Genomic DNA, 24,343 nt, shown 5'->3' with positions numbered 1-24,343 from the left:
TTTTGCAAAGGTCATCTCTTCACCGTGGTCTGCCTGCTGATGGATGTGGCCCAAGCCAGGCCTGTGGGGAGCTGCTGCATACCCCTCTGCAGTGTGGGGTACCTGGCCAGTCTGGGCCGGTACTGGGGCCTGCACAGAGGGGTGTAAAAAATGAATGAACATCATCAATTTTTGGAACCCTGGAAATGACATTGAGCCTGGAAGGAAATGTGGCTGTGTGGCATAACCGTGCAGCATGCAGCTGCAGCTTCCACTTCTCCGGCTATAGGTCACCTCTCTTTTTCTTTTTTTCTTGTTCTGTAAATTGATTATGTGAAAGGAAAATATATTGGGGCTCCAAATCACTAAGCTAAAGGGAAAAGTCAAGCTGAGAACTGCTTAGAGCAGTTATTAAATCAGCCTCCTCTAAAATTCAGAGGTGAGGATTTTTCAAGTTTGGTGGGGAGGGGCCTATGGAATGGGCCCCTCCCTGCCTCCCATTCTATTCAAAGTCACCCCTCTGCTCATTGAGATAAATGCGTATCTTATTCCCTTCTTTGGAAAAGCTAATAAGAAACTCAAAAGAATGCAACCATTTGTCTCTTACCTACCTATGACCTGGAAGCCCCTGCCCCACTTTGAGTTGTCCCGCCTTTCCAGACTGAGCCAATGTTTGTCTTACATATGTTGATTGAAGTCTCATATCTCCCTAAAATGTAGAAAGCCAAACTGTGCTCTGACCACCTTGGGCACATGTCATCAGGGCCTCCTGAGGGTGTGTCATGGGCGTGTGTCCTCAACCTTGGCAAAATAAACTTTCTAAATTAACTGAAACTTGTCTCAGATTTTCTGGGATCACATTTTGGTAATCACAAAGGGATTCTGAGTGGAGGTGACCCTGACCTTTGAAAAAATCTCCTATGAGTGCTTAGTACCAGCTCAAGTTATCTTTATGGCTCAAACCAATAGGGCAATTTACTGAGGCCTGGAAGCACCCCCTCCAGAGAATCCCTGATCTCCCAAAATTTGGTTGAGATTTAACGTTTATTTTGTTGTACAACTCCCGCCACCCCCCCCCCACCTTTTTTTTGGAGTTTTACTTGTTTCCAACACAAGACAGGCAAGTTTTTTTCTGCTTCTATGATGATGGAAGGCAGGTAACTCCTTTATGGAGTTTGAGCTCATTTCCAACAGGGAAGATGAGGGTTTTTTTCCTGCTTCTAGGATGGTGGAGAGCAGTCTTCAGCCTGGGATCCATCCCTAGGTAAGTAACTGAATTGGGGTTTGTCTTGGCTAAAGTTAAAATTAACAGCCAGCTGGTCTTAATTTCTCCTTACTGTTAGAGCACTCAGTAATGATATAAGTTGTGCAATCATTTGTTTTGCTTTGCTCTTTGTTGTTGTTTGTTTCTGTTTTTGTTGTTTCAGTCTTTTTCCCCTTGGGTTTGACCAACTGTATCTGACTTGATCAAATCTGAAGGAAAGTTTCAAATTACGGGGAACAAGGCCTCTGAAGTGGCTAAATTCCCACCAAAAAAAAAAAAAATGATTGATTTTTGATTTTCACTGCTTAAGGGGCCTTATTTACATAACAAGACCACCTTTTTGCTAGCCAGGCCAAACTGAAAGCAATGGCTGTTACCCCACACTGCAGTTCAATGCCTAAGGTTCTGCCTTCCTTTTTTTTTTTTTTTTCCAGCATGACAGCTGGGTTTGGTTCCTAAATCAAGTCCTTTCTGGTTTGATACTTGGTACTTCTGAAATAGCAGCAATTTGTCCTAGCTGAAATATGGTAATGAGATTTTAAAACTTTTTCTTTTAAAGGAGCTCAATGGTTAAAAGTCAGATAAATTAAAGCTAACATCCAAAATGTGTGTATGTGTGTGTTTTTAAAGGACCTTCATGTTTTTGTTTTTGTTTTTTTCCTCTCCTAGAACCTTGTCTTTTATTTGAACAAAGGTTTTTTTCTTCGCAGTTGACTCAATTCTAGTTTCTTCATTTACTTCTGCTGTCTCTCCTTTCTCTTGCACCCTCTGCTGCACAGGGGACCTAAAATAGTTTATAATAGCGTGGAGTTCCTTAAAGAAAATGGAGAAGGTGCTAGACGCCTTTTGGGGGAGAAACCTCTGTTTTTCCTTATGGAACCCCAAGAATTGAAACAGACAAGTTTGTTTCAGTCCTTAAACCACTTAATTTTGTATTGCATACCTGATTTTTTAAACTAAAATAGTTATTGCAACAGAGACTACCCTTGTTTTTTAAGGAGATTGTAGTTTAGACACTTAGAAATGTGTTTGTATTAGTCAATTTTCACGCTGCTGATAAAGACATGCCCGAGACTGGGCAATTTACAAAAGAAAGAGGTTTCATGGACTTACAGTTTTGCATCGCTGGGGAGCCCTCATGATGATGGTGGAAGGCAAGGAGGAGCAAGTCACATCTTACATGGATGGCAGCAGGCAAAGAGAGAGAGTTTGTGCAGAGAAACTCCCATCTTTAAAACCATGAGATCTCTGGAGACTTATTCACTATCATGAGAACAAGACAGGAAAGACTGACCCTGTGATTCAGTTACCTCCCACCAGGTTCCTCCAATGACATATGGGAATTGTGGGAGTTACAATTCAAGGTGAGATTTCGGTGGGACACAGAGCCAAACCATATCATTCCACCCCTGGCCCCTCCCAAATCTCATGTCCTCACATTTCAAAACCAATCATGCCTTTCCAACAGTCTTCCAGAGTCTTAACTCACTTCAGCATTAACTCAAAACTCCACAGTCCAAAGTCTCATCTGAGACAAAGCAAGTCCCTTCTGCCTATGAGCCTGTAAAATCAAAAGCAAGTGAGTTACTTCCTAGATACAATGAGGGTACATGCATTGGGTAAATACAGCCATTTCAAATGGGAGAAATTGGCTGAAACAAAGGGGCCACAGGCCCTGTGCAAGTTTGAAATCCAGTGGGACAGTCAAATGTTAAAGCTCCAAAATGATCTCCTTTGACTCCATTTCTCACATCCAGGTCGTGCTGATGCAAGAGGTGGGTTCCCGTGGTCTTGGGCAGCTCCACCCCTGTGGCTTTGCAGGGTACAGCCTCCCTCCCGGCTGCCTTCATGTCTGTGGCTTTTCCAGGTGCACAATGCAAGCTGTCAGTAGATCTACCATTCTGGGGTCTGGAGGATGGTGGCCCTCTTCTCACAGCTCCACTAGGTGATGCCCCAATAGGAACTCTGCATGGGGGCTCTGATCCCATATTTCCCTTCCACACTGCCCTAGCAGAGGGTCTCCATGAGGGCCCTGCCCCTGCAGCAAACTTCTGCCTGGGCATCCAGGCATTTCCACACATCTGAAATGTAGGCAGAGGTTCCCAAACTTCAATTCTTGAATTCTGTGGACTCACAGGCTCAACACCATGTGAAAACTGCCAAGGCTTGGGACTTGCACACTCTGAAGCCACGGCCTGAGCTCTATGTTGGCCCCTCTCAGCCAGCCGTGGCCAGAGTGGCTGGGATGCAGGGCACCAAGTCCCTAGGCTGCACACAGTATGGCAACCCTGGGCCTGGCCCATGAAACCATTTTTTCCTCCTAGGCCTCTGGGCATGTGATGGGAGGGGCTGCTGTGAAGACCTCTGACATGCCCTGGAGACATTTTCCCCATTGTCTTGGGGATTAACATTCAGCTCCTTGTTACTTATGCAAATTTCTGCAACTGGCTTGAATTTCTCCTCAGAAAATGGGATTTTCTTTTCTATCACATTGTCAGGTTGCAAATTTTCCAAACTTTTATGCTCTCTTTCCCTGATAAAACTGAATGCCTTTAACAGCACCCAAGTCATCTCTTGAATGCTTTGCTGCTTAGAAATTTCTTCTGCCGGGTATCCTAAATCATCTCTCTCAAGTTCAGAGTTCCTGACATCTCCAGGGCAGGGGCAGAATGCCACCAGTCTCTTTGCTAAAATATAACAAGAGTCACTTTGCTCCAGTTCCCAACTAGCTCCTCATTTTCATCTGAGGCCACCTCAGCCTGGACATCATTGTCCATATTACTATCAGCATTTTGGGCAAAGCCATTCAGCAAGAGGCCAGGAAGTTCCAAACTTTCCCACGTTTCCCTGGCTTCTTCTGAGCCCTCCAAACTGTTCCAACTCCTGCCTTTTACCCAGTCCAAAGTCGCTTCCACATTTTCGAGTATCTTTTCAGCAGTGCCCCACTCTACTGGTACCAATTTACTGTATTAGTCCATTTTCATGCTGCTGATAAAGACATACTCCAGACTGGGCAATTTACAAATGAAAGAGTTTTAATGGACTTACAGCTCCACATGGCTGGGGAGGCCTCACAATCATGATGGGAGACAAGGAGGAGCAAGTCGTGTGTGACATGGATGGCATCAGGCAAAGAGAGAGAGCTTGTGCAGGGAAACTCCCATTTTTAAAACCATCAAATCTCATGAGAGTTACTATCACGAGAACAGCATGGGAAAGACCTGCCTCATGATTCAATTACCTCCCACCAGGTTCCTCCCATAACATGTGGGAATTGTGGGAATTGCAATTCAAGATGAGATTTGGGTGAGGACATAGCCAAACCTATGAAAATTTGGTTGAGATTTAACATTTATTTAGCTGTACAACTCCCACCGCCCCCCCTTCATTTTTTCTTAATAATTTTTTTCATTAAGAAAAAATTTTTTAAGTGCACTGTAAAAGCATCATGTGGTCTAGTCTCATAGTCATTCTCCCTTTGTGGAGACCCAGGATTCAGTGTGGGCTCTGTCTAGAGTTCAGAGATCCAGTCAAGAACATAGGTAATCTTTAAACAAAAGTTGTCTCCTTACACAATCATATGATAGATTTCTATAAATTTCATGTTTGATTTGGCATGCATCTTTAATCTCCCCTAGCACCACCAGGCTTTTTCTGTCTATACCTTGAGATGTAAATTCTGCCGTTTGATTTTTCATCTATGAGTCATTTCCTTCAATATGCAAACTTAAGGCTATTTGACAACTGCCAGGGTAATAAAACCGGTTATCAAGAGCTTGCAAGTCTAAGATAAAGGAAAAAAAGGAGGTCTTAGGAATCTACAAGATGTACTTCTATTGGTATGACTAATATGACTGTGTTATATACACAATGTTTCACTATTGAAAATATATAAAAGAGCTCTGATTAATTGGCTTAAGAAAATAAAAGCACTTGAATCAAATACTTTATCGGGAAAAAAGAAAATACTAATCAAACCTTTTTTGAAGTTTATGTAACAAGTAAAATCTTTAATAAATAAGCCAGCTTTAAAATTATTGGTAAAGTAATATTAGAAATGTCTTGAGAATTGCCAGCATATGTTTTTGTTTGCATTTTTAAAGCAATTTTATACTTCTCCCTGCCAAATACTATAAGGTGTCAAAATTTGGCATAGGGGTTACAAAACTATAAACCAAGCCCAAAACAATGATTTTTTGCTTGTGTAATCTTTAATAAGACATTGATATTGATTTAATAAAAACAGCTACATCTTGAATTTAGCAAGATTAGCATTAACTTCTAATCTTGTGGTTTTAGGTTGTCTAGTCCACAGCTAGTAGGGTTTGTTATCATCTTTGTTTTAAAGCTAAACTATAAGTTCCTCCCAATGTTAGTTTGACCTACACCCAGGAATGAAAAAGGACAGCTTGGAGGTTCAAGGCAAGATGGAGTCAGTTAGGTCAAATCTTTTTCACTGTGTTAGTAATAATTTTGCAGTGGCAGTTCTGTAACTTTAAATGATGACTATTGTAGTTTTCATAAATAATTTAGGTGAACAATTAAAATAATTAGGTAAATGTAATGGGATAAATACTTGTAGGCAAACTCATCTAAAGTTAAATTAAATAATAGATATTTCATTATTTGGGTATTTTCCAATAAAAAATATAGGAAAACATTCTTTCAAAAAAAAAGTGTGTCCTTTTAAAAAAAGGTGAGCAATTTTTCTCTCATTCAAAGCTTATTTAAAGGTCATGCATAAAACAAGGTAAAAGAAACCAGGAAATAGATGTAAAGAAAGTTATAAAAATAAAAGGGTTTTACTTTGGTAAGAAAGCTTAAAGAGAAATAATTTTATATGAGACAGAATCCTGTATGGTCAATTTAGTCCTACAGTAAAATGAGTGGTTGTAAGTCAGAATAAGAGGATGTATCTTTTTTCTTTTTTGAGACGGAGTCTTGCTCTGCCGCCCAGGCTGGACTGCAGTGGTACAATCTTGGCTCACTGCAAGCTCTGCCTCCTGGGTTCACGCCATTTTCCTGCCTCAGCCTCCTGAGTAGCTGGGACTACAGGCACCTGCCACCATGCCTGGCTAATTTTTTTGTATTTTTATTAGAGACGGGGTTTCACCATGTTAGCCAGGATGGTCTCGATCTCCTGACCTCGTGATCCGCCCATCTCGGCCTCCCAAAGTGCTGAGATTACAGGCGTGAGCCAACACGCCCGGCCTAAGAGGATGTATTTTTTTAAAAACCAAAAACTTTTATGTGATCAAGTTTTCATACTATTATTAAGTTTTGGTTTGCTTAGAAAAAAACTGAGATTAATGTTTTTTAAAATTAAAGTTATTACATCCATGTATCTCTCTGTATGTGCATTTAAAGTACTTGTGACATTGAGTTTCAGGGCTTTGACTCCTGGATCTAAAAAGAACACCTAGTCCTGCTAAATTTTAAACACTGACAGGAATTAAACTCCATCTTCAGACCCAGTAGAAGATGCCATTCAAAATAAACTGCATTCCTGAGACATAGGGCCAGAAATTAAAGCTGTTCAACTCCTCAAGGCCCAGGGACTATCATGAAGAGGTGGGTGTGTGAGATTGTAAGGGCTGATTTTGAGAGATAAAATAAGCTGTTTCTCTATAAATAAATCATTAATGTCAAAAGCACACTGATGCAAGACCAGCATATGGACCCCTGTGTCAGATTAACAAGGTTTTCTGGAAGCATTAACTGACTCCTTAATTAATTAAGGCTACAAAGTTTATAAAAGGCTTATGAAAATTATATCTTATTATGGTCAAGATTAAAATTTTATAAATTGTTTATAAAATTTTGAAAAACAAATGTAATTGGCTACATGTTGTTTTTATTAGGGTTTATTCTTTGGAAAATTAAGTTTTCTCTGAAAGAAGGAAGATTTTCACCTTTTTTGAAATCCTCGAGTTAGCACTTTGGTTAAATGAATGACTTATTTTACAATAACCTGTGATATCAAGTGTTTTAAACCTTTGATATTTGACAAACTTTCAAAATCAAATTATAAATTATGTCTTTTTCTGACCTAATTAATCCTTTAAGATATTAAGTTCCATAAAGTCCAAAAATGACATAATTTGTCTTATTTGTTATAAAAATTATATAGGAAGTGTTGTCAAATATGAAATGGTGTTTGGGTTTCTTTGGGCTGTGTTTGTATAAATATGTTATTGGTATGTGTTCCCAAATCATAGGAAACTCCTATAATTCTGATATGACTTAGTGTACATTATCAGTAATAATTATAATTATTATGTTAAATTATGTGCCACAGAGGTAACAAATTTTCTTGTCAATGGTGCTTTTGACTGTGGCTGCCCTAAAACCTTTTGTCGTTCATGGACAATTGTTGTCTTATTTTGGTCCTTCTTAGAAGGTGATTTTATAAAAAGCTATAAAAGTACAACAGCTGCTCTTGCATACAAGTTTTTAATAGCTTTGGAGATGGTGACATCAGAATAAAAGAAAAACTTTCAGGACCTTTGGAGAACTGAAATGTTCAGGAATGTCAAGCAGAGCAGGAATTAACTACAGCAACTGAACTATTACAAGACTGAAGTAATCATTTTGACTTTTCACTTAAAATGTTGCTAATCCTTTGTTTTCCTTTTTCAGAACCAGGGAAACTTTTCTTTTGAGTGATTAACAGCATTTAACAATTTAGTGTCTTCCTATGAACAAAATTTATAACATATTTATTTTTCCTCTACCTGATTTCTCCAGAATTTGGAAGCTATTTGTGGCAATACATTATTTACATAACTACAATAAGAATCTCTTTTTATGTATGAAAGGACACACTTGGAGAAACTGGTTATTTTACCAAGGCTTTGACTGGAATGGTGTGCTTTCCTTTAAGGAATCAAACTTGACTTACAGAGCCAATAAAAGCCCCTTGGGAAAACTGGCCTCATGTTTGTCTACACAGCCCCTGTACAGAGTTCCTGACCTGTGGTAGGTAAAGAATGTCACTTTCTGACAGGCCCACCAGCCCCAAGTTTTATCTTGGAACCTCAGGAGAAGAGGATCTCCCAACTCATAGATATTTGATGATACGAATCCATGGCTGCACTCAGCTTTAAAAAAGTCTTATTTGAGACAAAGCTCCATCAAAGCCAACTTAAAAGCCTTTGTAGGTTGGGCGCGGTGGCTCACGCCTGTAATCCCAGCACTTTGAGAGGCCGAAGTGGGTGGATCACCTGAGGTCAGGAGTTGGAGATGAGCCTGGCCAACGTGGCAAAACCCCATCTCTACTAAAAATACAAAAATTAGCCAGGTTTGGTGGCATGCACCTGTAATCCCAGGTACTCAGGAGGCTGAGGCAGGAGAATCACTTGAACCTGGGTGGCGGAAGTTGCAGTGAACTGAGATCATGTCACTGCACTCCAGCCTGGGTGACAGAGGAAAACTCCGTCAAAAAAAAAAAAACCTATGTAAAAAATAATTATTCTTGCTGCACTGAATACAAATAATTAGGCCAAGTATAATAAAGAAAACTAGTCCTACCATGATTTGTGTTTATTAAAAATGGGAAACTGGAGAAAGAAAAATTATGTTGCAAAACCTATAGTACACCTGTTGTTAGATTCTAGTCTTGCCTAATGTTTTAAAGTTTTTATTATTTTCTACAGTTTTGACTTAATTCTAATTTTTCTTGGCTACAACTCTTCAAAATAATGTTTTTGATTTTTTCTTCTGTATTTTTCCCCCATTTTTTCTGATCTGGAGTCACTGAAAACTAAGCTGTGCTTTCATAAAGCCCTGTGAACTGAAGCTAGGCAACTTAAACTTCAGAAGAAAACAACAGCAACCTATTTACATACATAAGCCACTTTCATACCTGCCTACTAATGTATGGGCTTCAGAGTAATGTGGCCTATATTGATTTTTCCCAGATTGTTCTTTCGTTTGTTGTTGTTTTTCTCCATTCCTCCCCCTATTTTCTTTTCATAGGACAAGAGACTTCACAACAAAGCTCATTCTAAAAATAAGCTTTTCTAATAATTCTGGACCTAACTGTACAGGAATAAACCATCCTAGCCATGAGAGAGCAGACAAAACCTGAGACCAGAGACCCGTTTTCTTCTAAAATGCTTTCTCCAAAAGATTTTAAAAAAGAAAAGGGGGAAAATGTGAAAGGAACCTATCTTGGGGCCCCAAAATCACTAAGCTAAAAGGAAAAGTCAAGCTGGGAATTGCTTCGGGCAAACCTGCCTCCCATTTTATTCAAAGTCATCCCTCTGCTCACTGAGATAGATGCATCTCTGATTGCCTCCTTTGGAAAGGCGAATCAGAAACTCAAAAGAATGTAACCATTTGTCTGTTATCTACCTAAGACCTGGAAGTCCCCTCCCCACTTCCAGTTGTCCCGCCTTTCCAGACCGAACCAATGTTCATCTTGCACATGTTGATTGATGTCTCATGTCTCCCTAAAATGTATACAACCAAACTGTGCTCTGACCACCTTGGGCACATGTCGTCAGGACCTCTGGAGCCTGTATCATGGGTGTGTGTCCTCAACCTTGGCAAAATAAACTTTCTAAATTAACTGAGACCTGTCTCAGGTTTTTGAGGTTCACAATTAATAGTCAATGACGTGAGAGAGAAGCCCTCCTCCTCTCCCGGTTATGGACCTTTCTCTCTGTATTACCTTGCACCCAACTCAGACCAGAAGGCACAGAAGACCCCATGACTCTTCTGCCCTCTGTGTTCAATATGCCTCTCCCGAAAAGAACACAGCCCCACCTAATTGGATGTGTTGGCCTGTGTGGACAGTGTTGAAGCCCCACTAAGCTTCCCAAATGTTATCTATATAAATGGCCCCTAAACAACTCCACTTGGGAGCACTAACTTCCATTCTTTGGAATCTGTGTACCCTGTTGGCCTTTCTCAAGCATTGTGTGCAGATAAACTACATTTAGCCATATTCCATATTTCCTGATTTGTTTTAGGTTGACAGGAGCCACCGGCACCCTCACGTAGCCTCATCGTCACCCTAGACAAGCTGACTGCAGGCTTGGCTCAGAGGTCAGCTCTGCTGGACACGGGGAGGGGCAGGCAGAGGCTGGGTCTGATGTGCAGCTGCAGGGCCAGTGGAAAGGGGCTGCCTCACGAGGAACCGTTTTCTTCCCACTTCCCTTCTGAGGTCTTGGGATGAGCCTTGAGCAGATGCCCCCATTCCACCAGCCTCCCATTCTGGCCTCCCCTTCTTCTCACACCCAGTTCTCTTCCTCCTGCCCAGGTCCTAGAGGCCAAAGGCTTTTCTGCCTGCACAGGGCAGGGGAGGTGTCCAGGGCTTTGAGGGTCATAAGGATGGCCGAGATGCCAGCCCTTCCCTGGGTGGGAGAGCCACCTGCCCACCTTTCCCCAAGGCTACTGCCCAGGCTCTCCCTTGGCTGGCAGCCTCCTCCCAGACACGAGTGGGCCAGGTGGTCCCCTCTCTTAAGGGGGTGGCCGAAGCCTGGATCTTGCCCATGTGGTGCTGCAGTTCCCCTGGGGTCCCTGAGGGAAGCCAGGGACTCTGTGGCTCCATGGCAGGGAGCCCCTGGGCTTGGATGCCGTGCCATCCTTACAGCCATCTGAAGGGCACGAAGGCCTGGCCAAGCTGGGGATGGGGAGAAACCTGGACTTGGGGGTGGTGGTGGCAGGTGGTGTCACCTCTTCATTGCAGATGGGGGCTGAGCTCAGCAGGCAGGGGCCGCTGAAGACTCACAACTAGGCAGAGGGGACGCTAGAACTGAGCACACATCTGCGGGACCAGGAGCTGGGTTCATCCTTCCGTGACCCTGACTCTTGGTGAAGAGACACCCTGAACTGGGCAGGGTGGCAACCATGGCAGGCATGGGGAGGTGGCAGGTCCCCAGGCTCACATGCTCCTTTGCACAGGGGGGGCCTCTGGCCTGTGGGCAGGGGCGCCCTCCCAAGGCTCAGCCCTGCCACCTGCAACCCACTTTACCCAGAATAAGTAAGTCACACTGCCCATTTTTCAGGGCAATACATTTTAATAAAGAGTTGTATTTTCTGCAAGACCCAGAGTGAAAGCTGTCTCTTCAGCGACAGGGTTCACCGCAGCTCAGGCTCACTTCCGTCATGAGCTGTGTCTCATGAGGACTCTCATAAACCTCTCTCTCTCTCTCTGTCTCCCTGCTTCCAAAAATGAAGCCGCCAGCTCTCACCATACCTTGCTGTTGAACTGAATGACAGACATTATTCAAAACCCCCACCCTAGGGTTCAAGATTAGGGGAGCAGGACAGAGTTCAGGGCAGCTTCTAAGAGGGAGGAGCCCCGGCTGGGAGGCCTTGGAGGATTCTTCTGTGACGGGGGGCATACCGGGGGTCTCTGAGGCCCCTCATGGGTGCTGAATGCTCTGGCCTCCCCAGGGCTCAGCCCAGCCTCCACTCTGCGGGACCCTGGGGCCAGGGTCTCCCTCTGGCAAGTGGTCTCAGGCCTTCTGCCCACCACCCTCACCAGTGGCCTCATCACGGTTTGTTCCTAAAACCAGAGTCTGTGCCTCACTGGCCCTAAAGCCTCAACCTCCAGTGCCACTCCCGTGCCCCATGACCCCTTCAGCCTACACACAAGCTTTCTGTTTGTGATGGGGTCACTGCCCCTCACAGAGGGTCACCAATGAGGGTCGCTTATGTAAGAGCAGGGCTGCGTCCACAGCTTGCAAAGGACAGAAGTTGAAAAAAACTGCTTTATTGCAGCTCAACAATTAAGTAAATAAACAGCCTTTCTGTTTATGGAACTCAGTCATGGCATTTAATTAACTGAATCGTCCTGTCTAACATCTGCAGGGGTCATCAGCGTCCTACGGGCTCCTCTTTCATTCATATTCATGTTCTGCTTCTGGGGTGATACCCTGAGTCAGAACTAAGAGATGGGGGCAGCCCAGAGGAGGCTGAGTCAGGGTCTCTGCGCTGCTATTTCGGGACAAACGTGTCCCCTTACTCTCAAGGCTTCCTTGGAAGCTGACCGCATGCAGTGAGGCTGTGCCTTTCCTCAACTGTGCTTGGGGACCCTCCATGGAGTACCAGGGCCAGCCTTGCAGGTGCCTTGGAGCTGGCGGGTGCCCAGAATGGGGAAGGAGGCAGCAGTGGGACAGGAGAGGCCTGACAGAGGGGATGCTCCTGGCCTGAGCCTCGTGCCGCCATTGGTGCAGAGCGAGAAACCAGGAAAGGCCTGGGTGGCGCCCTGTGCTCACGGGGTGGTGGGCAGAGACTCCCTTACTTGTGACTTGAGAGGGAGCCCCTGGCTTTCTGAGCATGTGGGTGTGTGCCCATTTCCACGAGGGGCTCCTTCTGCAGTCCCTGTGTGTGTGCTGCTCATGTGTGGGAGCGTACATGCATACATGCACTGTGGCAATGCATACATGCACATGTGTGTGCCAGAAGCTGGAGGGACAGAGCCTCCCCTGGCCAGCCAGCCCTGCTGGCCAGGAGCCTGCAACCACCAGCCTCAGTCTTCTCCAGGAATGACCCAGGGCCATTTTCCTCCAGACCCTTGAGGCGACTCAGACTCCCGCTCTGTGGAAAGGAAGCTTGAACCCTGGCAGCTCCTTTCTTTGTCCTGGTTGAGTCATAAGAGCAAATCTCAAAAGCCCAGAGACTCCCCCTAGACGAGGCCCAGCCTGGGAGACCCTCGCCCTTGATCTCTACTTGGCCCAGGCCCTTCCACAGTGGGTGCTCCACAGATTCTCCTGGATGCAATCCCAACAGACTCACCCCAGCTGCTCGCTACCTGCCTTGGCTGGGCCCTGGGTTGGGCCCCCCACTGTTATGTGGCTGCCACGCTGCCCAGCCCCGGTTCACAGCCCTTAAGTACCTCCTCCCACGAGGGGCAATGCCGAGCCCCTTCCGCCTTGTGCCATGATAAAGGGCTTACGGGGGTTTCTTACTGACTGAATTTTATTTGCTGACATTAAATGGTGCAGTGGGATGGTGAGCCTGGCTTCCCGGTTCATAAATGGGATCAAAATGTCACTGTGATTCCGTTAAAACCTTTAGAAAGGATGGTTGTGTCACCCAGATCTAGTTTGTGAACCTGCTCCAGCTGCTGTGTCTCTTGGGGCCAAGTGGCCTGCCCTGTCCTCCCTTTTCTCCACTGGTGCTGGCCCTCCATCCCCCGTGTCCTGCTCCACCATGAGCGCCGGGCTGAGCCAGTGTTGAAGCTGTAGACATAAATCTCTAGGCCGTTTGAGTATTGAAAGCCAAGCAGTGCTGAGTGGAAGAAGCCTGTCTGTCCATCCACCCATTCTCCTGTCCGTCCGTCCACTCATCCCCCCCGTCCGTCTGTCCACCCATCCGTCTGTCCATCCATCCACCCATCTGCCTGTCTTTCCGTCACCCATCCCCCTGTCTGTCCATCCACCTATCCCCCTGTCCATCCGTCCACCCATCTGCCTGTCCATCCATCCACCCATCCCCCTGTCCGTCCATCCACCCATCTGCCTGTTCGTCCATCCACCCATCCCCCTGTCCGTCCATCCGTCCATCCCCCTGTCCATCCATCCACCCATCTGCCTGTCCGTCCATCCACCTATCCCCCTGTCCGTCCATCCACCCATCTGCCTGTTCGTCCATCCACCCATCTGCCTGTCCGTCCATCCGTCCATCCCCCTGTCCATCCATCCACCCATCTGCCTGTCTGTCCATCCACCTATCCCCCTGTCAGTCCATCCACCCATCTGCCTGTCTGTTCAGCACCCATACGCCTGTCCATCTGGCACTCTGGCCCTTACTGGCTGGCCTGCTGTGACTGCTCCCTCTTGGACCTACTGGGTCAGGTCTCCCCACTCCACAGGAAGTGGGGCCAGGCTTCTCCCTGGTGATCTCAGTACCAGAGTTCACAATGTGCTCCTTGTCAGTCTCCCCCTGACTTCATACCCGCCTTGCCCAGCATCCCCACTTTAGAGGTGGAGGATAGGGTCCCTGAAAGGGGGAGCAGATTGGTGGGGCTGCAGGTGTGAATGACCCTTGGAGCAGGCTAGCTGAGATCCTGGTTCCTCACCTAGTGTGTGGAGCCCTCCTCTCCTGCTGTCTGGATTCGGACTTTTCTCCCTGGGGCCCAGGCTGTGCGGGACTCCTGCACCCTTCTTCAGGGCAGCATGTGACGGAGGGTCTTCTCAACTCATTCCAGAGGGGCGCTGAGGCCTGGAGGAGTGGGTCCCATGTTGGCTTTCCTGGGAACCCATTGCAGAGGTGGGCAGTTCGGCCTCCTAACTCACTCACAGTCCACCCACTGCCTGCCAAATGCCATGAGGGCCGCAGCAAGACTGAGCCCCAGAAAGTCTCTGAGGTGGAGAAAAAGCTGTGGGGCCTCGGGGTGGGTTCAGATGGGCTCTCTGGGCTCAACCCATCGCTCCAGGAATTAGGCATCCTTGGCCCCCAGGCCCGGGTGGGAAATGAGAGTCATCCACGTGTGATTCTGGGATGGCCATGGCAGCATGGGCAGACACAGCCGGTTTCGGGGGTGTGGGGGCGGACCCCGGTGATGGAGGCCTCCTGGGGCAAGTGGGCTTCCCCTGGTTGGGGCTCTGCCGGCTGGGCCCGCACAGTCCCCAGGCTGTGCCCCCAAAGTGGGGGAATGAGGGAGGACAGCGGGAATCAACCCAAGGCCATGCGGAAACAAAACCCCTGGAAAAGGGCACGGCTTAGTCCATCGGGAAAAACTGAGAATCCTAACAGGGGCTTTGCGCCAGTTTGATTGGGGCAGCAGTGGTGCTGGACCATGCCCTCCAAAGGCTTTACTTTGTAGAGATTCCTAACAGCCTTCGCCAGGGAATGATGTGAGGGGTGGGTTCGCTCTCGAAACTGCAGGGAGACAGGCCCCTGGAGCAGAAAACAGGGAGCGTTGATCACACTCGGGGGCGGAGGGAGCCTCGCCCAGGCCCTGCTTCCGCCTGTGCTCAGTTTCCCACAGTAAAATACCTTCCAGTAAGGCTTTGGAGGGGCTCAGGCTGGGCATGAACACTCATGCCTGTAGTCCCAGCACTTTGGGAGTCTGGGGTGGGCGGATCACTTAAGCCCAGCAGTTCAAGACCAGCCTGGGCAATATAATGAGACTCCATCTCTACAAAAAAAAAAAAATTAAAAATTAGCCAGGTGTGGTCACTCACGCCTGTGGTCCCAGCTGGGCCATGGGGAGGCTGAGGTGGGAAGATCACCTGAGCCCAGCAGGTGAAGGCCGCAAGATCGCACCACTGCACTGAAGCCTGGGCGTCAGAGTGAGACTCTGTCTCAAAAAGAAACAAACAAAACAAAACAAAAAAACCAGCCTCTAGGCTCGTCACTGTCTCCCTCCAGCTCACAGCGACCACCCACGAGGGCGCATGGGGGAAGGGTGGCAGGGGGAGGCTCTCCCCCCCACTGTTGCCCCCCACACCTGGAAAGGGCTCCCCAAAGGTGCCCAGCCCAGGACGTCTTCCCACTGTTGTTGGCACGTCAGGGGCTCTGTGCTGCTCTGTGCTGACGTACAGCCCCAAGCACAAAGCCCTCCTTCCACTGAGGAAGGCCTGGGTACCTGGGAGGTGAGTCAGCCTGGGGTGGTGAGTAAGTGGCCTGCATCATGCCTCGCTAGCTGCCAGCACCTGCAGAAGAGTTGCCGTGGTAGGGGAGGGAGGGAACAAGCCCAGCCTCTCCAAGCTGAGCCGGGGCTTCTCTGCTGCGCAGCCAGCTGGAGGAGTTGTGCTCAGCTGGGGCCCTGGTGAGCAGGGGATTTGGTGTGTGTGTGTGTGTGCGCGCGCGCGCGCGCGCGCGCGCATGCCCCACAGGCCTCAGACAGAGGTAGCTGGGGCCCAGAGCCAGGAAGATGATGAGAAGGGTTTGAGGCTCTGCTGTGGGCTGGGTGCTGGGCCATGGGTCCCCAGTTCTCCCACAGCCTCCTTCCCCTCCACGCTGTCCCTGCCTAATTGGTCCCCCCATCCTCTGGAGCACTGGCAGCCCCAGCACCTCCTGCCAGTCAGTGCTCTCCACCACCCTGCAGGGGGGACATGTAGTTATAACCAGGAACAGAGAGGAGCAGGGCCTTGCCCAAGGTCACACAGCACCCACCTCTAGGATGCTGGGTCTCTGCTGGGGACAGAGTCAGACTCCCGGTGGGGCACGGTGGCTCACACCTGTAATCCCAGCACTTTGGGAGACCAAGGCAGGCAGATCACTTGAGGTCAGGAGTTCGAGACCAGCCTGGCCGACATGGTGAAACCCTGTCTCTACTAAAAATACAAAAATTAGCTGGACATGGTGGCGGATGCCTGTAATCCCAGCTACTCAGGAGGCTGAGGCTGAATTGCTTGAATCTGGGAGGCAGAGGTTGCAGTGAGCCGAGATCACACCACTGCACTCCAGCCTGGGCAACAGAGTGAGACTCCATCTCAAAAAAAAAAAAAAGAGTCAGACTCTCCTGCCTGAGGTGGGGGAGCAGAGTCCTGTCCTGTCCCTCACTGCCTAGGTGGGGAGACCAAGGCTGACGCTTGTGGTCGGTCCTGGCCTCCCGACACATGATTCCTGCACCCACCGGAGCCTAGGGCAGAGCTGCCTCCCTGTCCACTCTCCTCTGGCCTGCGGGGTGCCAGGGATGTTGGGAGGGTGTCTTGGTCTGTTTGTGCCCTAATGACAAATTCCTGGGGCTGGGTAATTTCTAAAGAGCAGAGATTTATTTCTCAAAGCTCTGGAGGCAGGAAGTCCAAGGTCTAGGCACCGGGTCTGGTCCGGGGAGGGACTTCCTGCTGCGCCCTCCCATGGCAGAAGCAGAGGGCAGGGCGGGGGCACTGCGTGGAGCCTCGTAAGGGCCCTGGTCCCGCAGGAGAGCAGCCTCACGGACTCATCACCTCTCAATCCTGTCATGGTGGTAACACCTGGCTTTTGGAGGGGGCACATTTGCACCACAGCAGATGTGGAGAGGGCAAGGCCAGGTGGTGGGCTGTGGGGTGTCCCCACAACAGCCCCTTTCGCAGGGGACTCGGGACACTCCAGGGACCCCTGGCTTCACTCTGGGTGATGCTGTGCCAGTGTGTCCCGTTCTCTGGCCTTTTGGTGGAGGGGTTGCTGGGCAGTGCCCTGGCCCTTGAATCTGGCTGGTGCCTACCCTGACTGAGAAATTTCATGCCCCCGAAGTCCACACCTGGCACAGTAGGTTGGAGCTCAGGGACCGCCACAGGCCTCCAACTCCGGACGCCCTTGTGGAGTGGCCTCAGCCTGGACTGCTTTTCCCGGCTGAAGAGCAGACTGGAGCTCCACAGCCTGGGAGGAGCCGGCCTGGGGCTGCCACAGGTCTCTGATAGCATCAGTGGGTGCAAATGCCCATCACGTCAGTGTCTCCTGGGACTGCCAGGGGATGCCAGGAACTGGGTCCAGGGATGCCAGCCTCTGCACACACTCCCTCTCTGGCAGCCTGGCTGTCCCCTTCTGGCCCCACTGCCCTGGGCACACTGTTCAGCACCTCAAGCCCCTGTGTCAGATGCAGAGCCAGGGATTCACCCTGGGGGAGCAGCTGTGGCCTAGACTGCCCAGGGCTGGGCGGGAGCCGGGTAGGGGATGTGCCCGTGGGCAGGGGTTGACCTTCTAGCTGTGGACCAGCCCCAGGCAGCCAGTGGGCCGGTGGGAGGCAGAGGCCAGAGGGTGGGAGGCCATGGCGGCTCCCTGTGCCCGAGATCACTGGCTGCCCCTTAGGCAGAGGCCAGACGGCCAGGTGGGGCTGTCGCCTCCTTGGTCACAGCCCCTCCCAGGACAGCCTCTCAGCTGGAGGCAGGGGCTGTGCTGCCGGTGTGGACCCTGCCGATGGGTGGGTGGCACAGACCCGCTTCCACACAGACCCGGGCTTGCTGTGTTTTCTCTCGGGGAACAAACAGTGCCCTCTGCTGGACTCTTCAGGGATTGCAGGTGCCCCGACCCAGAAAGCAGGTTCCTCCGGGATCAGCCCAGAAGCAGGGCAGCCAGAGGCCGGGCAGACGTGGATCTGGGCAGTGAAGGTGTGTGTGAGCCACAGGCACTGTGTGACCTGTGGGATGCAGCGGGGCCAGGGCCAGAGGATCCCAGAGGGCCTCTGGAAGGCTGGGTGCAGTGGCCCTGCAGGAAGGTGAGATGCAAATTTCGGAGGAAAGGAGGGGAGTGGAGGAAGCGAGGAAGCCCTTGGGAGGGGCTGGGGTGCGGCCTGGGTCCCCTGTGACAGGGACTGGGCTGGGGCCTGGGGCCTCTGTGGCAGGGGCTGGGGTGGGGCCTGGGGCAGCAAGGGGCCAGCAGGGCTGGGGTGGGGCCTGGTGCCTCTGGCAGGGGCTGGGGTGGGGCTGGGGCAGCAGGGGGCCAGCAGGGCTGGGGTAGCCGCATTTCCTTGGGGCTCCCAAAGGCCCCAGTCTCACTGGGGCAGGGGCCTGGGTCCAACTCCTGGGGAGGTGGGTTCTTGGGGAGAGCCCAGGATACGCAGGGAAGGGCAGGCATTAGAGGTTGCACCACAGGACGGGCTGGGTGGACGGGCCCGGCGCTGGGCAGGGGCTCACTGAGGCCTCACGGGGGACAGGGAGGAGGGCCTGTGCAGCCCACTTTCTTCCTCCTCGCCTTTCTGTTCTTGTTCCCAGGGACAGCTCAGAAAAGCTTGCCTCTCCTTCCATACCTCCGATGGCCCCCCTCCCATACCTTCTGCTGTCCCCTCATGGCCACCCCAGGTCCCTGTCATCTCCCAGAACACTCCACCTTCAAATCTTCCCATCTCCCTCTGGCTCCCCGCAGCCCCCAGGGAGACCTCAGTGCCCAAGCACAGACCCCTCGGTGTCGACAGGAAAGTTGTTCCTTCCTGGGCTCGGGCCAGGCTAATTCCTCTGGGGGGCCAGAGTGCCAGGCACAGGGCAGGCAGTGTGTTTCCTACATGATGGGCAGGATGAATGGAGGCCACGGCTGCAGGGACGGATGCTGGGAGGGCACACCTGAGGGCCTGCAGCAAGTGTGGAATGTGGACACGTATGGGCCAACGGAGGCTCAAAGACCAGAGCTCGAGCCTAGTAACGAATTCTTCTTTCTGGCAGCTTGGACAGGAGGACCAGACCCGGTCCCGGCCCCAACTCTACTCCAACCCCAGGCATGCACTGAGCCCTGGCCCCGTCCCCTGTGGACCGTATGGAGGGTGAGAGACCACGGGATGGGTGTCCACAGGTGTGTGCTTTGCTCCTAACCCAGAGAAGCCAAGAGCTGTCTTCCTGCCTCCTCCCCCACAGTGACTCAGTGCGGTCCCTGGCCACACTGCTCTCCTCTCGCCCCCACCACAGCTCAACACTGACTGAGGGTGCAGGTCCTCTGGGTGACAGGCAGCAGTCCTGGGGGTGGACGGGGGAGCTGACTCATTGTAGTGGGAGGAGAGGTGTCACAGCTGAAGTCCCTGGAGTTTGGATCCCCAGCCTGTCCAGGTGGCTCCTGGGAGAACATCCAGGGCTACACCTTCCCAGCAGTGGGGAGGTCCCCTGGGCACCAGAACAAAGACCCCTTTACTCCAGGCTCCACCCTCAGAGGCCATGGGTTCCTGGACTTTGGTCTCTCTCAGTCACCAGCTAGCACCAGTGGCCTCTTTACTGCAGGGGTCAGGAGGCTGTCCTGAGACATGGCAAGAGGGACTGGCAGGGTGTTGGGAGGTCCCAGGGTGGGATGGCCCCAGAATGCCCTGCTGGCAGTGGCCCTCAGGGGAAGCAAACTTCTGCCTTGCCCTGTACCCATTCAGACAGCCCCTGCATCAAGGGGCTCTGTGGGGACACTGGCTGAGCCCAGGGACTGGGACCTTGCAGAGAAGAGGCACAGATCCTCCCTCTCCCAGGGGTTACCGGAGCTGGGCCATGGTCCTGGTTGGGGCAGGGTCCTGGTGTTGGAGGGGGCGGGGCTGTGGTGCTGGATGGGGTGGCCCCTCTCCCTGCAACCACAGCAGCAGCCTCCTCCTTCCAGTGCCTCTACGATGCTGTCCCCCGACTCCGGCACCATGGTGCTACCTCCTCTGGCATCACAATTCTGCCTCACCAGGACCACAGCCTCACCTACAGGGCCATGGCCCTAGAGAGTGGCCACTTCCTCACTGGCTGTGAGTGTGGGCGGGGCCTCCTTCATCACACTCGGAGAAGAGGAACCCTGGGCTTCACCAGATGAACCTGGCAAGGGGTGGGGGTGGGCAGACCACCAGAGAGTGGTGGCCCCCACTGTACTGCATCCCTGCGGTGCCCCCTGACAAGCCTCTGAGGGGAGGTCCCATCTTCCCCATTTTCCGTGAGGAGCCTGAGTGAGCAAGGGGCAGATGCGACCCTTACCCCAGAGCGAGGTGGCTGCGTCTCCCCGCCCTCCCTGCACTCTCCTTTCACTCGTGGTTCTCAGGGGCATTTGTCCTGGGGCCACCAGGAGAGAGGGGTCTGGCCCTCAGACTGTCCAGAAACGCCTGGTGGGGTGGGCCTCTGCCACCTGCCCCTTGCCCACACAGGGCAGGGCTGTCGCCTGCGCCCCTGACAGCTCCAGCGCCCCCGCGGCCCTGGGCGAGCCCTGTCCAAGGTTCTGAAGGAGAGGCGCTGACCCCTCGGCTGTTTTGCTGCTCACTGATGCCCCAGCAAGGGCCAGGGAGGGTCAGGAACGACTTGGGTCTGAGAGTGCCCCTGGGCGCCCCTGAGGAGCTGTGTGTGTGTGTGTGTGTGTGTGTGTGTGTGTGTGTTTGTCCCAGTCGACAACCAGTGAGGAACTGAGGCCTCTGCCAGACGCTGTGTGAATAAGCTTAGAAGCAGACGCCTCCTCAGTGGAACCCTCAGATGACCCAGCCCAGCTGGCACCTCTAGTGTAGCTCAGAGCCACCCTGAGCTGAGCCCCTTCTGAGTTCCTGATCACAGAGACCAAGTGAGGGTACAAACAGTTCCTGCTGTCTGGCACTCCTTGGTTCTGGGAAATTTGTTGCACCGACTGGCATGGGATCGGGTAGGCCGCCCTCCACCTCCAGGGGCATTCGCTCAGTAGTTTCATGCCCCAGAGCCCCCAGTGAGACCAATTGAAGCTGGCTTCTGACTAAGAACAAAGCCTTGCCCAGCTCTTCCCCCTCCCAGTCCTGCTTCTCCTGAGAGACTTCCTTAGTAAAGCTCTTGAACAAAAGGCCTCATTGTATGCTCTCCTTCCAGGGAGTCTGACCTGAGACAGTGGCTGTTCTTGGCAGGGTTGACCATCGCTCTGCAGGATCCTGGGTGATGAGAGTGGTCTCCCTCTGGGGTCTTCCTCTGAAATGGTGCTGAGAGATGGTTCCTCGTGGGTCTCTCATGTTTCTGAACATGGCCAAGTTTGTTCTGCTCAGGGCTGGACCCAGCACTCCCCTCGCAGGAATGGAAGTGGGGTGGGGGTGGGGGGTGAGTAGCATCAAGCCATTGAGCCAGGTCCTGAGCAGAATAAATGTGGTCAATGTGGTTGAAGACCCAGGCCCTCCACCCTTGTTCTGCCAGAGCAAGAGGTAGGCTTTCCTTGGGAGGAGGCTGAGAGAGCGAGTGTGGGGACAGGTGGAGAAGGGGACTTGCCTCCCAACTTTGATCGCAGGTGGAATCAAGGGACCTGGGTCCCTGCTCTCACCAGGCTGGGAGCACCGACGCCAGCAGAGGGTGGGAGTCCTGGGTGCTAGATGCACTGGAAGGGGGCTACTGTTGATGGGGCTCCTTCGGGGCACCCACCTAGACCCCAGTCTTCTTCTCTGTGAGGTGACTGGCAGGTCCCTGCCCAGCTCCCCCCACCCTGGTGTTCCAGTTCTCGGGGTGTTTGCCCCTCCCTGAGGCTGAGCCATCCCTGGACCCCTGCAGCTCTCAGCACTTCCTATCTCTGGCAAAGGCCACCTGCAAACAAACCAGGAACTCCTCAACATCAGGGTGTGATGAATCACCTATGGACTTCCCCAATGCCACCTGTCACCAAAGGAAGTCTCCAATAAAGCATTGTTGAGCAAAAAAAGATAAATCAACATGAGGGCTCCTTGCTAAGCAAACTAGGAGTGAGAAAGGAATCCGACTCACTAGCTGAGGGTCTGGCAGAGGAGCTTGACTCCCTGGGACCTCACACCTTAGAGTCATCCCATCTCTGATCCCAGGGATATATTCCTTTTGGAGCCTCTTGACCCTTGCCTGGACAGAGAAGAAGGGAACAGAGTCTTCCAGGCTTGCACAGCTGCCCACTGGCCCATCACCTCCCCATCCACTCCTCAGGAGTCACTCAGGTTTTTTCCTGAGACCCCAGCAGCACCAGTGAGCTCTCCTTCTGGGCTCCAGAGTCTCTGGTGCACACTTCTAGAGCCCCTGGAGGGCTGTACCCTAAAGATCTGCTCATGTCAGATTCTAGGAGGACTGCAGTTTGGGCTTATCCATTCTTGGGCCTTCGGAGGGTGGATAGGTGGGTGGGCCAGAGCTGAGTGGGGGATGAATTTCTAGATGGGAGAGTGGAAGGTTAGGGGTAGATAAGATGGGTAGATGGGAGAATGATCATGGCATTAACAGTTACACAGATGATGAGTGTGGCCACAATGGGAAGTTGGGCATGGAGTGTATTGGTGTTGAAAGTGATGGGGGTTGTAGTTTCATTGTAATTGGGTGATGATAAAGATACAAGTGATGGCAATGAGGATTATGTTAATGAAGATGATGATGGGAAAGATGACCATGCTAGTGCTGACGATCATAATGATGATGATCGTGTTGAGGTGGAGGTGATATTAATGGTAGCAATGATGGTGACAGTGGTGTTGTAATGAAGGTCATGAGAATGACAGTGGTAAAAATGGTGATAATCATGACAGTGTTGTTGAACTCATGAGGATGATGGTGATGATGGTTGTGATGGTGATGCTGCTGCTGCTACTAATAATGGTGTTGATATCACTATCAATTATAGTGATAGTAATGATGGTGATGATGACAGTGATAGTGATGATGATGGTGATGATGGCAATGATGATGATAGTGGTGGTGGTGGTGATGGTGATGGTGATGATAGTAATGGTGATGGTTATGATGGTGAAGAAGATATTATCCGTCAGTGTTAATGATGATGGTGGTGATGATGATGATGATGACGGTTGTGGTGGTGAAGACAATGATTATATTATTTTCCATCATAGTGTTGATGATGATGGTGTTGACAATGATGGTGATGGTGATGATGGTGATGGTGGTGATGATGATGGTGATAGTGATGATGATGAAGATAATGATGGTCATGGTGATGATAATGATGATGATGATGGTGATGGTGGTGATGATAATGATGATGATGATGGTGATGATGGTGATGATGATGGTGATGGTGGTGATATGATGATGATGGTGGTGATGGTGATGGTGATGGTGATGGTGGTGATGATAATGATGATGATGATGGTGATGATGGTGATGATGATGGTGATGGTGGTGATGATAATGATGATGATGATGGTGGTGATGGTGATGATGATGGTGATGGTGGTGATGATAATGATGATGATGATGGTGATGATGGTGATGATGATGGTGATGGTGGTGATGATAATGATGATGATGATGATGGTGATGGTGATGGTGATGGTGATGGTGGTGATGATGATGATGATGATGGTGATGATGGTGATGATGATGGTGATGGTGGTGATAATGATGATGATGATGGTGGTGATGGTGATGATGATGGTGATGGTGGTGATGATAATGATGATGATGATGGTGGTGATGGTGATGGTGATGGTGGTGATGATAATGATGATGATGAGGGTGATGATGGTGATGATGATGGTGATGGTGGTGATGATAATGATGATGATGATGGTGGTGATGGTGATGATGATGGTGATGGTGGTGATGATAATGGTGATGATGATGGCGGTGATGGTGATGATGATGGCGATAGTGATGATGGTGAAGATAATGATGGTCATGGTGATGACGATGATGGTGATGGTGGTGATAGTGATATCACTATCAGTAATAATGATAGTAATGATTATGATAATGGTGATGCTGATGCTCATACGATGGTAATAGTTATGATGGTGAAGACAATGATGATATCATTATCTGGGATAGTGATGGTGATGGTGAGAGTAATGACAGTAATAACCATCACGGTGATGTC

At 50.4% G+C, this 24,343-nt stretch overlaps 2 protein-coding genes across 7 annotated transcripts in view; both read left to right on the top strand.

Annotated features, from left to right (window-relative positions):
- JRK (Jrk helix-turn-helix protein) overlaps positions 1-9,819 on the top strand; it is a 28,568-nt gene extending 18,749 nt beyond the window's left edge. For 2 of the 5 annotated variants that reach the window (XM_063643623.1, XM_063643622.1), the window contains one exon: positions 6,633-9,819. Coding sequence is in view for 2 of the 5 variants with exons in the window: in XM_063643625.1 (XP_063499695.1) it covers positions 1,204-1,243; positions 6,627-6,640 (54 nt within the window). In the remaining 3 variants the exon portion in view is untranslated. Of the gene's footprint in view, positions 1-1,203; positions 2,608-6,626 lie in introns of all 5 variants that reach the window. The other 3 variants (XR_010121966.1, XM_063643626.1, XM_063643625.1) reach the window with 3 other exon arrangements.
- A 9,043-nt stretch (positions 9,820-18,862) lies between these two features.
- On the top strand, positions 18,863-23,563 carry LOC134737263 (uncharacterized). Of its 2 annotated transcripts, none has more exons than XM_063643617.1 (2): positions 18,863-19,379; positions 20,186-23,563. In XM_063643617.1, the coding sequence occupies exons 1-2, from the start codon at positions 18,912-18,914 to the stop codon at positions 20,381-20,383; spliced, it is 666 nt and encodes a 221-aa protein (XP_063499687.1). In that variant the 5' UTR covers positions 18,863-18,911; the 3' UTR covers positions 20,384-23,563. The 2 variants fall into 2 exon arrangements, with proteins under 2 accessions (XP_063499687.1, XP_063499688.1); XM_063643618.1 differs by having other exon boundaries at positions 18,863-19,408.
- Positions 23,564-24,343: the final 780 nt, after the last annotated feature.

Source organism: Symphalangus syndactylus, chromosome 7 (assembly GCF_028878055.3).
Source record: "Symphalangus syndactylus isolate Jambi chromosome 7, NHGRI_mSymSyn1-v2.1_pri, whole genome shotgun sequence".
Classification (NCBI taxonomy): Eukaryota; Metazoa; Chordata; class Mammalia; order Primates; family Hylobatidae; genus Symphalangus; species Symphalangus syndactylus.
The sequence above is the reverse complement of the archived record's forward strand: the minus strand, read 5'-3'. Positions and strand labels throughout refer to the sequence as shown.

Bases quoted from the DNA above. Each gene is read 5' to 3' on its own strand.
- LOC134737263 (XM_063643617.1), top strand. From the start codon at position 18,912: ATGGCCACCCCAGGTCCCTGTCATCTCCCAGAACACTCCACCTTCAAA. The intron at 19,380-20,185 runs GTGAGAGACCAC...TCCTCCTTCCAG, and splicing joins CCCTGTGGACCGTATGGAGG to TGCCTCTACGATGCTGTCCC.